Genomic DNA, 16,589 nt, shown 5'->3' with positions numbered 1-16,589 from the left:
AATACCCACCATGCAGAAGTTCAGAAATTCCCCTCTTGATAGTACCAAGTAGTGAAGAAAGGATTTCTTCCTTGTATTCAACCCCTCTCCTACCCCAACTGACTTGTAGTCATAACCATTCGATACTATGTTAGGCACAGAGCCAAATACTTCACACACGCCATCTAATTTAATCTTTATCATTACCCTGAGGTAACACCTATTATACAGGTGGAAAAACTGGTATTTACACTGGTTTCAGCCAATGACAATGAAGTAATGTGGCCTGTGGTCCAGGATGCTGGGGAAAGGAAGCATCTGTAATGTCAGGCTGCAGTGGTGGGAAGACTGAGTCAGGGAAGTGCTATCACTTAAATGGATTCGATAGGTCTTGAAAATGTTTATGGTATCTTCTCTAAAATTGAGCTCCTAGTTCCTCTGCCTCTCCAGGCCCATTGTATTGATCAGAGAAAGGGAGTGTAGTGTTGAATTTCTTATGTTCTGGCCATAACCCTTAGAGTGCAGACCTTTACCAAGAGCAAAGACAGCAGCTGCTTCATATACCCCACTTGCATCTTTGCCATAAATGCCTCCCAGAGATTGTCAGTTCTCATGTCCACGCCTGACTGGGCTTTTTCAGAAATTCTAATGAAGGAAATAGAGAATTAGATTGCTGAAGGATAATTCAAATAACCAAGTGACTGGAAGCAATGGTTGGGGAGGAAGAATGTGCCTCTGCAACAGGTGAACTAGGGCTCATTTATCTGTCATTAGCCCCAACAGTCCCCAGTGTACACAAAGTGAACAGCCTGGATTATTCTTTCACCTTTCATACTCCTCAATCCTACCCTTCAACCAGGTTGTCATTTTGTGAATTCTTTTTCCTCTTTAAGTTTACCAGGGATATTCAGGTTTAACCTGGTTTTACTTGCCAAAAAATATTGGCTTAGGGGGTAGCAAGACATTTTAGTTACTCCTAGCCAAGTAAATTAGCCTGTTACAATGAGATATTAAAACGCTAAGTTCTCTGGCTTTAAAGGGGTCTTTAGTTTCAAGCAGAAGAAAGTGGCTAACAAGCAAAAAAAAGAATTTAAGAACATAGGAAGCCCATAGAATGACTGGAAGGCTAGAAAACCTTCAGGGACTAGGAAGCAGTTACTTGTACTAAGCATCATCTGATTAGGAATCTGCTTTCTTGATCCTCTACTCAAGTTCAAATTTCAGGAAGGGAGCTTTTTTGGGCCTAACTTGAATCACATTCTCATACAGTAACTAGGAAAGAGCAGAGTAACTAATTATTGTCCACCAAACTGTATACAATAGGAAAGGGGTAATTTCTTTATAGGGAATTAGATACGGTTATAAAGGAGAAAGAAAATGCATGGGTAGGTAAAACCCTGGCCATTCAGTAAGCTATTGAAGTGAGGAATTGACACGATTTTCTGGAGGATAGGAAATACACAGTAATCTCCATTAGATTTCATTTGAGCTTTCTCTTACTCTATCTTTACACAGGTGACACTGACCTTCTCTTATTCTCTGTATACAGGTAACACTCCCAAATCTTTTCAGCGTCATTGATTATTTCGTGAAGGAGACTCGAGGAAATTTACGACCATTTATATATTCAACTGATGAAACCCTTGGTATGTTCTTCACTTCATTGCTATATTAAGAAAAGGAAAACAAAACAGCAACAAAGAAACCTACATATGATTTGTAATACCAACCAGGTAGGATTATATAGTTCAGCCTTTAAATTTATCCACTTAGAAATCATTTTGTCACTGACCCTGTGAAAATAAGGGAAGTACCAATAAATCCTGGTGGATAGAGTATAGGCCCACTCTAGAGAAAAAAATCCTGAGGCATGTATTGTGACTATTAACTTCATTCCATCATTCTACTCAACTTTATCAAACAAATTTGATGAGAAGAAAGCCATACAGAGTCACAGAAACCAAACAGGGAATTTAAAGGTATGGTCTGTCAACAATGTCAGATGCTTGAGACATGAAAATGGATGAGGATTAAGGGGACACTATGGGGATTGGCCAGTAGGCAATAGATGAATTGAGAGTGCAGTCTTATTCCACTGTAAAGGCAGAAGGCAGAGGGCAAGATAACAAGTAGTGGGTGGGTAGTGAGGAACTACAGATGAAGATCATAGTTAGGATTGGCTATGGGGCCCCTTGTTCATAAGTTATTAAGAATTTCAAAACAGTGGTAGCAGACCATTAAACCAAGCATGAGACCCACTGCAAGTACACAGTTCACATGACCACAAAGCTGGCCCTGTTTGTAGTCCAGTTTTTGGCAAAGCAGGGCAGGCTGGATGTGACAGTTTCTTTCCATCCTTTGAAACAATCCCTGGTACACATGGTCACTTGACAAGCTGTAAGCAGGAGAGAAAAAATATCTACAGATTATGAGGCAAAACAACTTGGTTCGGTTACCGCATCAGGGCATATCTGGAAAGTCTCACTAATTAAAAGGACGGCAAGCTTTAAAGGTCCAAGTTTTAAAACATGGGTATGACTCTTGTGATGCCAAATAATTTTAATAAACTTAGAGTCTGAAGGAACTTTAGAAAATTATCCAGTATAGTGTCCCATTCTGTATAGGAATCACCTGCACACTCAATACAGAAAACGTCTCTAAGATGTGACCAGTTTGTAAATTCTTAATGACAGTCACCTCACTGATTTTTAACGCAGCATAGTTCACTTTTGGTCAGCTCTCATTTTAGATAATTATTTCTACTATTGAGTCTGAAACATTCTTCCTTTAACTTATACATATTAATACAACTTTTGGCTTTAAAACCATCAAATATTTAAAAACTGCCACCATGTCCCCCCTTAGTCTCACTTTGTCAACTACAGATTATTGGCCCCGTCAGCTCTCTCCCTCTCATCTTTGACCTTCTCTATCTTAAAATATAACCACAAAGGATGAACATGTTATTATGGATATGTCAGCATAATACATTGCCTGGGCTTTATGCAGGAAAATACCACCTAATAGAAATCTCTGGGAATGTGCTATTAATGTGCTTCTTTTTTTCCCCCAGAGATGAAAGGATTTCCTGTAACATCTCTAAAATAATTTTTTAAAAAAGGGGTGAGGGATCCAATATAATTTGCCTCCTCTATGGATGATATTGTGTCAGTCATCTAATGCTGTGTAACAAACCGCCCCTAAAGCATGGTGGTTAAATCAACAACCGTTTTATTTGCTCACGACTCTGCACATCAGCAGTTTGGATTGGATTCAGTTGGGCAGTTCTTCTGCTAGTCTCACTTGGTGTCATTCACAGGACTATAACCAGCTGGTGGCTTGACTGGAGCTGCATGGTCCAAGTTGGGCTCATTTGCACATCTGGTGCTGGTGGTCAGCTGGGGCTGGCTGAACCACTCTCTTCATGTGGTCTCTAATCCTGGAGGAGGTTAGCCCATGTTCTCTCACATGAGAACTCGGAGTAGTTAAGGAGGGAAGGGTAGCTGCATGTACTTGGGCTAGGAATTCTTAGTGTTGAGAACAAAGTATGGCCCTTTTGGAGCTTTTCATATAGAAGAAGCTGTGAACTGAATGATTCCAAGTGTGATATATCTTATGTACAGGGGTTATTTTTCTTCCTTTCTTTTAAAAAATTACCTAATTTGTATAAATAAAATTCTCTTTTTGGTGTATAGTTCTATGAGTTTTGACAACTATCACCACAATTAAGACACAGAAAGTTGCATCATCTCAAAAAAAGCCCTATGTTCTTTGGTTTTAGTCAACCCTTCTTCTCACACACAATCCCTGGCAACCACTGATCTGTTTCCATTCCTATAGTTTAACATTTTTGCAGAATATCATATAAATGGAATCACAGTATGGAACCTTCTGAGACTGATTTCTTTCACTCATTATAATGTATAGATTCACACAAGTGTTGTGTATTAGAGCTCACTCTTTTTTATTTATAAATAGTCTTTTTCTGTAGGGAGGTACCAGTTTGTTTATCCATTCACCAATTTAAATATATTAGGGTTGTTTCCAGTTTTGTGAAATTATTAAGCTATATAAATATTCATATGCAGATTTTTGTGTGAAAATAAGTGTTCATTGAACTTTGGTAAAATATCTAGGAATGAGATTACTGGGTCATATAAGTATGTGTCTAACTTTTTATAAGAAACTGTAAAACTCTTCTCACAGGTGGTCCCACCTTTTTACATCTCTACCATCAATGTCTGAGAGCTCTGGTTGCATCCTTGCCAGCACTTCATATTATCTTTAAAAAAGTTATTCTGGACGCAGACATAGAGAATGGACTTGAGGACATGGGGAGGGGGAAGGGTAAGCTAGGACAGAGTGAGAGAGTGGCATGGACATATATACACTACCAAATGTAAAATAGCTAGCTAGTGGGAAGCAGCTGCATAGCACAGGGAGATCAGCTCGGTGCTTTGTGACCACCTAGAGGGTGGGATGGAGGGGGAGGGAGGCGCAAGAGGGAAGGGATATGGGTATATATGTATACATATAGCTGAGTCACTTTGTTATACAGCAGAAACTAACACAACATTGTAAAGCAATTATACTCCAAAAAAGATGTTTAAAAAAAAGTTACTGTTAAGTTTGTAGTGGTATCTCTGTAGTTTTAATATGCATTTCCCTAACAATTAAGGATGCTGAGCATCTTTTCATGTGCTATTTGCCATTCATATATCTAATCTGGCAAAATATATGCCTAAATATCTTGCCCATAATTTTACTGGGTTGTTTTCTTATGGCGGAATTTTGACAGTTCTGTTCATATTCTGAATACAAGTCCTTTGTCAGATATGTGATTAACAAATTTTTTTTCATTCTTCTAACAGCATCTTTTTTAAAGCAGTCTTAAATTTTGATGAAGTACAATTTATCAATTTTTGCTTCTATGGATTGAACTTTTGGTGTTGTATCTGAGAATTCTTTGCCTAACCCAAGATCATGAAGACTTTTTTCTTATGTTTTCTTTTAGAAGTGTTACAGTTTTATTTATTTTTAGCCATACCATGCAGCTTGCGGGATCTTAGTTCCCCGACCAGGGATCGAACCCAGGCCCTGGCAGTGAAAGTGCTGTGTCCTAACCACTGGATCGCCAGGGAATTCCTAGTTTTATGTTTTAATTTAGGTCTATGATCCATTTGGAATTTTTGTTTAAGGTGTGAGGGATGAGTCAAGGTTCATTTGCATTTAGATATGTAATGTTCTAGGACCATTGGTTTATAAAGATCATCCTTTCATTAAATAGCCTCTACACTTTCATAAAAAATCGATTCAACATATTTTTTCTGAATCAGTTTCCAATGATTATGTTCCTACCCTTTTGCCAACAGCACACTATCTTGATTACTGTAGCTTTACAGTAATTCTTGAAATCAAGAGGTATAAGTCCAACTTTATTCTTCTTAAAATTGTTTGGACCAATCTAGTCTCTTTGCCTTTTAGTATAAGTTTTAGAATCAGCTTGTTGTTATCTACAGAAAAATTCTCCTGGGTTTTGATTTGGATTTTGTTGAATCTATAAATCAATTCAGGGAGAAGTGACATCTTGAGAATACTGTCTTCCAATTGAGAAAGTAGTATATCCCTCCATTTATTTATGTTGTCTTTCTTTTACAATGCTTTTGTAGTTTTCAGCATACAGAGCCTGCACATATTTCATTAGATTAATAGCTAAGTATTTCATTTTTTGGTGCTACTCTAAATGGTACTGTTTGAAAAATTCTGAACTCCAATTGTTTGTTGGTATTATATAGAAATATAATTTTTATATATTGATCTTGTATTCCAAGATTTTGCTAATATCACTTATTCATTTCTAAAAGCCTTTTTTCTTGGTTGATTCCTTGGAATTTTATATATAGAAATCATGTTATCTGTGACTAGAGACAATTTCAGTTCATGTTGTCCAATCTGGATACCTTTTATTTATTTTTCTTGTATTATTGTACCTACTGGCTGGACTGTCTAGAACAATGATGAATTGAAATGGTAAGAGTGGACATCCTTGTCTTGCTCCCAGTTTTAAAGGAAAAACATTCCACCTTTCACTAATAAGTATGATGTTGTCTATAGTTTATTATTATTATTATTTTTAAAATGCCCTTTATCAAACTGAGGAAGTTTCCTTCAATTCCTAGTTTGCTGAAGTAGTTTTATTTTTGTTTTTGAATCGTGAAAGGATGTTGAATTTTGTCAAATGATTTTTCTGTACCTATTGAGATGATCATGATTTTTCCTTTTATTTGATTAATATGGTGAATTGATAGATTTTCCAGTTTTGGACCAGCCTTGCATATATACACTTGATCATATATATTATGTTTTTCAAAACAATTTTGTCTAGTTTTGGTATTAATGCAATGCTGGCATCAAAAAATGAGCTGAGAAGTATTCTATTTTTTTCTATAGTCTGAAAATGTGTGTAGAATTGGTATTATTTCTTCCTTAAATATTTGGTAGAATTCACCCTATAGGCCTGAAGATTTCTTTGCTGGAAGGTTTTAAACTATGAATTCAGTGTCTTTAATTGAATTTAGATGTAGGACAATTTAGGTTATCTATTTTTTTCTTGAGAGTATTTTGGTAGTGTCTTTCAAGGAATTGGTTCATTTCTTCTGTGTCTTCAATAAATAGTCTGCTGACCCAGGACCTGGTACAGAGTGGAAACTGATGGATGTTGGTGGAATAAATGGATGGCTGAATGCCTAAGCATAGCATTGGGGAAGGAGGAAGCAATATTCTCTGTTTCCCAGAGGAAAACTGTCATTCTCAGAAACACAAAAGGACTATCACAATTAACTGTACATGTACTACATTCCAGGCTCTATGTGAAGAGCCAGGATTACATGAATCATCTCGTCTTATTGCTCCCAAGAATCTTATGAGGAAGATATACTATCTCCATTTATAATCAAGAAAAGCAACACTTTAGTTTTCACATACATTTAAAGAAGTCACACACGAAGCTAGTTAAGTGAAGCTTAAAATCCAAATCCATGTTCATTTCTGAAACCTCTTTAAAAAACCTTCTTAGTGGTTCTGCAGCTCCAGTGATAAATATTTGCGTATATTCATATTCTCTCTCCCCTCACTCCATCCTTTCCTGTGTCTGTGGGTTAGGAGTCTGGACCTGGCTTAGCTGGGGCTTTTGCAAAGTTGCGATCAAGGTGTTGGCTAGGACTGGGTTTTCATCTGAGACTTGACCTGGAAGGATCCACTTTCAAATCAGGTTGTTTGGAGAACTGACTTCTTGCAGCTCTAGGATTCACAGCAGCCAGCTTCTTCAAAGATACCAATGGAGGTGGAGGTAGGGAGAAGGAAGGAGGGACTATTGAGCAAATCTACTAGCAAGGTGGAGTCTTATGCAATGTAACATAACTATGGTATTGACATCCCATCACCTTTGCCATATTCTATTGGTTACCATGATTCCCATTTCCTGGTATTCACACACTGTGTAGACCCTGTATCTTGAGGGTGGGTTGCAACTGTAACTTGTTTGTAGCCAATCGTGACTTGCAACCATATAGGTCCCTTTACTCTCCCCTCCATGTTATAGTTGTCATATATATTACATCTACCTAACATTTAAAACCCCAACAAGCATTATAATTTTTGCTTTCAATTGTTATAAACATATTAAAGAATGTGGGAAAAGTAGTCTATTATTATCTAGATAACTCCCACCTATTGCTCTTTTTCCTGTGGTATCATTTATCTTCAACTTGAAGAACTTCTACTCAATCTATCCAGTGGATCTTTTAATTTCAGATTTTTTATTTTGAAAATTTCTGCTTGGTGTAATTTTTCTTTCTTTGTAGAGAACATCTATCCTACTGTTGGTTTCAAGAATATTTATCACTACTTCATGGAGCATAGCTCTTCAAAATCTCTGATAATTTCAATATCTTGGTTATTTTAGTGTTGGCATCTGTTGTCTTTTCCCTTAAGAAGTGGTCTCGTTTTTTTGCCTCTTTGTTTACCAAGTAATTTTGAATTGTATCTTGGATATTTTAATTTGAATATTATGTCATGAGCCTCTGGGTCCTATTAAAATCCTCCGGAGATTTTTTTTTTAAGCAGGCAATCATCCTGATTAGATTGAACTAATTTTGCCTTACTTTCTCTGGAAGTGTTCCAATATCAGTTCAGTTTCAAAACCTTTGGTATGTTGCTTTGGGGCTCTCTTACGCATGTATATCTCAGGAATTAGCCTGGGACTTAGGCAGTGGTTTCTTTAGTTTAGTTCTCTGCTATTACTATTATTCTGGTGGCTGAACTGGTTCAGTTTGCTTTGTGATCAGGAACAAATTATCAACCTCTCTGCATTTTAGATTCCCTTGTTATAGGAGCAGGGAATGACAGATGAACAGAGTTAGAAGGAAACATGAAGAGAGACTTCAGATTGTCACACTGTCTTCTGTAGAGTAATATATTTTCTTTCAAAAGCAGAATGATGATGGAAGAGTAAACTGGAAGAGTAAATGAGAGTGGAAATAGGACTTTCTAAGAAAAACTACAAAAAAGGTGAAAATCCATTTTGACACATACTGCTGAAGCTTTCAAGTACAAGCAGGAAAATTGTTCATGTTGAAAATAAAGAACTACCCTCTTCAACATTGGTTCAATCAAGCTTTCCCACCCACAATTTCTAGGCCAAGAACCCACCACATAAGGGAGAAGAGAGAGGTTGAAGAAAAATCTACATATTGCATAAAATAAAATGGTAAAACTATTATACTTTCATGTATCTTGGTAATTTATTATTTTCAAAAGGAAGATATTACTTTTAAAGAAAATTATCTCTATCCTCCTGATCCTGATTACAAAGTCACTTACTTGGATACCAGAATTAAACACTGCAGCATACAATTTCATTATCTTATCAGAATGAAAACAATTCACTAGAAAACCATAGTATATGGCTGTGAGGGTAACTCAAAGATATATGCATTCCCATGCACTGATATAAGTTGAAAACATATGGTCCTTTCTAAATGGAGTTTTTATTTCCCAGGGCTTCAGTTTAATACATTTACCTCTATACAATCTCCACAGCAGATCCTCTAGTTCTCATAAATTCTAGCAATTCCAAAAAAGCTTCACAAGATTTTGTTAAAATCTGATTTGACCGATTTATGAAACGTAAGTTATTTTAATTACCCAGCTAAAAACCAGAGACATGAAAAGTACTAGGAGAAGTCCTTTCCCAGTGGAAATACTCTATGCCACACTTTTTGGTTATTGGAAATTAGTGAAATTGATCATTTTCCATGTTTTCCCTCAAGTTGTCTCTTTGCTGGCTCAAAGTCAACCCATAACCTCCTTTTGTAAAAATCATTAATTTATAAGGATGGTAAAAGGCTACATAATCACCCATTTCACAAATACAACACAGTATGAGACTAATCACTTAGAATTCCTTAAAAATACTAATTCTTCAGCCCAAAAAAGATCTACTGAACCAAAATCTCAGGGACATTTTTTCATAAACTTTTTTTCCTTGAAAAACAGGCTCCTAAATTGATGGTCATTCAAATTGGGAATCAACTAAGAATCAAAAGATATGGCTTATATTCTACTCCTGGTTCTAATTATTTCAATGTTTGGCTTCTTTGGTTTCTTCATCTGAAAAAATGAAGGGGTTAGCAACGGATTCTTAAGGTCCTCTTAGCTCCAACACCTTATAAAGATGTATCTTTATAAGAAGAGGAGAGTAGATCACAAACACACACAGAAGAAAGACGACGTGAGACAGAGGGAGAAGATGACCATCAACAAAGCCAACAAGAAAGGCCTCAGAAGAAATCAACTCTACTGACACATCAATCTTGGACTTTTAGCCTCTGCAACTGAAGAAATATATTTCTGTTGTTTAAGCCACTCAGTCTGTGGTATTTGTTATGGCAGCCCTAGCAAACTCATTCAATGAGTTATCTAGGATGCCTAAAATTATGCAGACTCCTGAGCTGCCCTCAGACTGAGTGAATTAATTTCTGGGGGTTGGTCCAGAAATCTGCTCTTTTTTTTTTTTTTTTTTAAATTTATTTATTTACGGCTGTAAATAAATAAATCGCGGTGCGCGGGCCTCTCACTATCGCGGCCTCTCTTGTTGTGGAGCACAGGCTCCAGACGCGCAGGCTCAGTAGTTGTGGCTCACGGGCCTAGTTGCTCCGCGGCATGTGGGATCTTCCAGACCAGGGCTCGAACCCGTGTCCCCTGCATTGGCAGGCAGACTCTCAACCACTGCGCCACCAAGGAAGCCCGAGAAATCTGCTCTTTTAAAACACATCACAATAAAGTTTACTACACACAATAAAGTTTGTGAAATACTTCTCTGAAATCTACTGTAATATCAACTGTTAACTGATGCATAGATTACAAAAGATCGACCTATCTATCTCTTATTCTCAAGGGCCTCACAATTAAGTTAGTCCAAATACAGATAAGCAACAAGAGACTCAAGAGCTCTAATTTGTTACCATCTCAAATGTTAAGAATGAATTCTTGCAATCTAAAAGAAATGCAGTTCTTAATATAGGACACTTAAAGAAATGGACTCTTGAAGATAGTGAGGCAAAGTGGTTGACTGCAATAAAGTGAAAGGAATGAACAGGGAGAAAGAAATCAAAGCCCAGGGCCTGACTAAGGTGGAGAGTCTAATAGAAGGCCACCAACACATTGAGCTGGGAGAAACAACAGGAAAAGAGCCACAAAAACTGCAGAAATTGAAATTGATGAAACCATCAAACGGCCCTCACAGTTTAAATAGATGTTAGACAATATGTGCAGAGGATGGGAAACTATAAAAAGTGTTCCAGCAGTTGAAAAAAAGAGAACCAAATAGAACTTCTAGGACTGAAAAATACAACCAAAATTAAAAACAAAATGGATGGATTTAATAGTAAGTATGTACGAAACAGATGAAGAGAAGTAAAGTAGAATATGTGTCAGAAGAAATTATACAGTATAAATCCTGACAAGACAAAAACAATTGGAAAATACAGAAGAGAGGGTGATAAATATGGAAGGCAGAGTAAGTCTGCCACGTGTAATGAGAATCCTCCTATAAGAGAAGGGGGATATAGGCAATATGTGAAGGAGTAATGAACTAACAAAAGGCACAAATCTAGATTCAAAGAGCTGAACAAATCCTAAACAGGATTAACAAAAGAAATCCATACCCAGACACATAATTATACCACATACAACGTAAGCAGATAATTGCTTTAAAGATGCAATATTTAGCTTGACAGTTGACTCAAGAGCCAGAGAGGAAGTCGTAAGAGAGTAGAAAAATATTTCCAACATGTTGAAAGATAATAAAGGCCAAATTAGAATTCTACATTGAGCAAACATACCTCTGCAGAATGAAAGCAAAATAAAGATATTTTCAGACAAAGAAATCATGAGCAAGTATGCTACCAGTGGACTGTCACAAAATGAAATTCTAGAGGAAATATTTCAGGTAGAAAGAAATTGATCCCAGATGGTAAGCCTGAGGCACAAAGGAGAATAAAGAGTAAAGAAAGTGATATATATGTGTGTGTGTAAATATAAACATTGGCTATATAAGAAAATAATAAAGTCTATAGAATTAAAAGACGTTGAAGTACTTGACAATGGAATTAAAATGCAAAAATAAAATATATGACCATAGTATGCAAGCTGCTAGTTAGATAGTTGTTCTAGTTATTACATCTGGGTAACACATAATCCCCAAACTAAGTTGCATGAACAATCCATGTTCACAGATTCTGTGGGGCTGGAAGTTGGCAAGGCACAGCAGGGATGGCTTGTCTCTGCTCCATGAAGTCTGGGGCCTGGAATCACTTGAAAACTTGCTTACTCATGTCTGACACCTGATGCTGACTGTAGGTTAGCAGTTTCTCTTACAGTTTCTCTGTAGGTCTCAGTTTCTCTCCTGGGGGCTAGTTTAGGCCTCCTCACAACATGGTATCTGGATTACAAGGGTGAGCTTTCCAGGAGGGAAAGAGCAAGCAAAAGAGATTGAGAGCCAGCCATGCAGATGCCATATAATCTTTTATGATCTAACCTTGAAGTTGTACAATTACAAACGCTGCATTCTGTTGTATTAGTTGAGGTAGTCATAAATTCTTGTTTCAAAGGAAGTGGAAACATTCTGTTGCTTGATGGTGGTTGCGGGGTGGCAAGCTTCTAGAAAAGCATGTGAGACTACAAATATCGCTGTGGCTGTCTTTGGAAATTATAATCTTCCAAAATGTAAAGATAATGATTAACTTTAGTCTGACTTAATCTGAATATGCATGTTGTAATATAGGGTAATCATCAAAAGATAAAAGCCACTAGAGTAGTAAAGAAAAAAATGTGTATAGTTCAGGAAAAGAGAAACCATATTATTTATATTAAGAAAGAATTTAACATAAGGAATTGGTTAAACAGGTTTTGTGAGAAGTCAAAATGTCGGCAAGGGACACAACTATTAAAGGGAAGAAAGTAGGATTATTAGAACCTGGAAACCTAGAACAGATACCCTGCAGAGAGCCAGAAAAAAGGTAGAGCCTGGGAACCAACCACAACTACTGGGAGAAAAGCCATTGCTGAGGTGATGCTGGTGATCAGGAAGCAAATGGCAATAGTCAAAGTCTCTTCTCCCGTTCTCCAGCTTTCCAGTCTCCTTCTAGTGCCCCCTATTTGTGGAACCTAAAGGAAGCTAGATGGTGAAGGAGAAATATAGTTTGCAAAGTTCCAGAATACAGAAGGGTGTCTAGAATTGAGAGACAGTTAATAATTGGCATAAATGGAATTAAAAAACAAAAGTAAATACAAATTTAAAAAGGCAAGAAAATAGAGAAAAAGAATCATAGAACAAGCTAGACAAAAAACAAACCCCCATAAAATAAAATGGCAGACATAAATCTATTAGTCATTATGTTAAATGTAAATAGCTTTAGTGTTCCAATTAAAAGACAAAGAATATCAAATTGGATTTTAAAAAAAAACCCAAATCCAAACTCTATGTTGGTAATGAAGGAACACTCTCCTAAAAAACCCAAGAGTTGAAGAGGAACAACCCCTAATGAAAAATGGAAAATAAAGGCTGAAAATGAATGAGGTAAGCATCTACCACAAGAAATTAGAAACAAGAACAATAAAAACTCCAAACAAAATAGAAAAAATAAGTAATACTGATAAAAGCAGAAATTAATGAAACAGAAAACAAACAGAGAGAGGATTAACAAAACCAAAATTTGGATCTTAGAAAAAACAAATCACTGTCCCTATTTAAAGATTATGTAGACTATCCAAAAGAATTTGCAAATAACTTACAAGCATCATTAGAGTTTAGTAAGTTTCCAGATACAGAAGCAATACAAAGATATCAATTACACTTTACACATAATCAACAGGAAATAAAGTGGGCTGAGTAATTTGGATTTAACATTCTCACTTGAGAATATTTAGAAATATTTCAAATATATTTGAAAAAGTATTGGATGATATTAGAAAGCTAAGTTAGTGAATAATTATCAAGTTAATATCTGAGACAAAATAGAAATTCATAAAGGAAATGAATTCTTCATTTGTGACCACTTGTACCCTGGGAGATTTTGCAGATTTTTAAGAGGCTACTGAGAAGCTGAGCAGAGCTAAGGGACTTGAGATTCAAAGGTAGAATGTAGTGCCAGCCAAGAGGTGGGGGCACTAGCTCTGGTAACACAAATCCACACTTAGTAAGCCTGAAGAGTTTTTGAAGTAAGGATTAACAGGAAGTAAGGGCACTAGTACAGTTAGCTCAGCTCTGAGTCACATGGATGACTCAGAAAATCTCAGTTTCTGAAATTGGGTCAAAATGTTCCTGAATTACTAGTGCCCAAGTGCCTAGTAGAGCAGATACAAAAACTCTGTGGAGGATGAAAATGTCTTATTGGGCATCAAATTGCAGTTGATCTTTGAACAACATGGGAATTAGGGCACCAACCCTCTGCACAGTTGAAAATCTACTTATGACTTTACAGTCAGTCCTCCGTAACCGAAGTTCCATTTCCACAAATCATATAATACTGTAGTATGTAGTATTTAGTGAAAAAAAATCCACACATAAGTGGACCCAGGCAGTTCAAATTTGTGTTGTTCAAGGGTCAACTATATTTCTACAAGCAAGCTTTCAAATACAATATTGGCATACAATTAAAGATAACCACACATACAAGGATACAAGATAAATAAGAATTAGCAGAAACAAAAATATAAAGAGAGACCCCAGGAGAGCTTCAGATTTGGGAATTATTAAACACAGACTATAAAATAATCATGCTTTTCATGTCCAGGTAGATAAAAGATATAAAATTTCAGCAGGACAATTAGAAGCTGCAAAGTGATAGATTTGCATGTTTGAAATTAGAAATTTGAGAACTGAAAATACAAAGGGCTAAAAATAACCAAGACACTTTTACAGAACAATAAGTTGGGAGGACTTGTTCTGCCAAATATCAAAAACAATATATCAGCTATCGTGATGAAGAAGTATACCATTACACGGATAGAAAAGAAGGAACAAGAAATCCAGCAAGAGACATATACATATATGGATATAACATATGACTTTGGTGGCACTGCAGAAAAGAACGGACTTCAGTAAATGGTGGTGAGACACTTCCTAGCATACACAAAATTAATTCCTCTTGAATTAAAGACTTAAAATGGGAAAGTTAAAATTAAAGCTTTAGAAGACAATACAGAGGAGTATCTTCATGACTTTGTGGCTCTAGAGAACAATTATTTTAAAACTCACAAAAAAATCTAGCTTTAAAACAAAAAATTGACACTTCTCAGTACCTGACCATTAACAAATTCTTTTTATCAAAGAGCATCATAAAGAGAGGGAAAGGCAAGCCAGGGTGGGAAAAAATATTTGCAATTATATAGCCAACTAAGAACAGGATTTATAAAGATCTTTTATGAATCAAGGAGGAAAAAAAATCTGCCAACACAACCAAAAAATGGACAAAAGAATTGAAAAGTCACTTCACAAAAAAGAAAGAGTGGCCAACAAACATATAAAAAGGTGCTTAATTTCAAGAGTAATTAGGGAAATGCAGAGTAAAACTTCAACGAGATATAACTGCACATCCAACAGATGGGCAAAATTACAAAAAAAAAAAAATCTGTTAACACCAGAGATGAGGAAAGTGGGAAAACACGACATCTCTATTGCTCAGGAAAAACTCTGTTATTACCTAATAAAATTTAAGACGTGAATATCCTATGACCAAAGAATTCCATTCCTAGGCACATATACCTTAGTTATACTAGGCAATACATAAAATAATGTTCATTGTGGAACTGTGATTACCCACCCCCCAAACATCCCAATTGTCCACAGTCAATAGAATGAATAAATAGTTGTATATTAACGCAAAGGTAAAATTATACATAAATGACTATGAATGAAGTATTGTTACAAGCAACCACATGGATGAATCCCATGTTGAATGAAAGAAGCAGCCACAAATGAATGTATTGATTCTATTTACATAAAGTTCAAAAACAACAAAAGTAAACTGTATGTATTGTTTAGGTACATACATAGGTGGTAACACTATAAATAAAAACAAAGACACAGTTATCACAAAAGGTAGAAAAGTGCTAACTGCTAGAGGGTATGTGTGGGGAAGCTGGTTGTGATTGGGAAGGGACCGCAAGGGAAGTTTCTGGGCTGCTGTCAATGTTCTATTGATTTGAGAGCTGGTTATACAAGTAGTTACTTTAAAATTATTCCTTAAACTGTGTATTTGTATTTTATATACTCTTTCGAATATATACATATACACACACATACATATATGTATATATATATGAATATATATTTCTTAAATAGACAAAGCTAAGACAAGGCAAGACAAAAATGAACAAATTACCTACTGATTACTTCCTGTGACCCCCAAGATTGCAACTTCCTGATTTGTTTTGAATTTGTTAAAAGTAAAATAGTTAAGCCCATACCTAATGACTGTATACTAAATGGTTATATATTTACAATCATAATGAATTTTTGATAATATTCATTGCAGTTGAAAGGATTATTAGGTCAAGAGAATATTTTCCCTCAAGATCTCAAGAGAATAATTTTCTTTCTGTCTTCATTTTACTAATTATAAAATAGTGGACTCTAAACACTGCTGACGTTTTTATGTCTCATCACTGGCACCACCAGGGAGTGCCATGACACATAAAAAATAAAAATAAAGATACACATCTACATCCAAGTTCTTTGGGACAATTTAGAGGAACTTATAGATGTGTAACATACTGCTCTGAACTCTAAAAAGGAATGGACTTTGGAAATCCCCAACCAACAGTCTGGGATTTACCAGATCTTCTAGGTTTTACAATTTCTCAATTGTTTTAAAAGAATTTCCAGGAGCTAAAAGCACTTTGAAGTAATGTCTCTCCACATCCAGTGAGTGTTCTATCTCCATGATTGCAAAACTTGAAAGCTAGGAAACACCAAAGCAACACTACTCACAAAATGAATAATAAAATTGGAATCTCTGGAGTCAGCTACGGAACAGGATTTACAAAGA

General features: G+C 36.0%; 1 protein-coding gene across 1 annotated transcript in view; it reads left to right on the top strand.

The window, feature by feature from the left end:
- The window catches only part of STAP1 (signal transducing adaptor family member 1), a 30,634-nt gene extending 21,897 nt beyond the window's left edge, over window positions 1-8,737 (top strand). Inside the window, 2 exon segments of the mRNA XM_012532500.3 lie at window positions 1,529-1,625; window positions 8,676-8,737. Coding sequence (XP_012387954.1) covers window positions 1,529-1,625; window positions 8,676-8,737 — 159 coding nt within the window.
- The last annotated feature ends 7,852 nt before the right edge of the window (window positions 8,738-16,589 follow it).

Source organism: Orcinus orca, chromosome 4 (assembly GCF_937001465.1).
Source record: "Orcinus orca chromosome 4, mOrcOrc1.1, whole genome shotgun sequence".
NCBI lineage: Eukaryota > Metazoa > Chordata > Mammalia > Artiodactyla > Delphinidae > Orcinus > Orcinus orca.
This window is presented reverse-complemented; position numbering and strand designations above follow the sequence as displayed.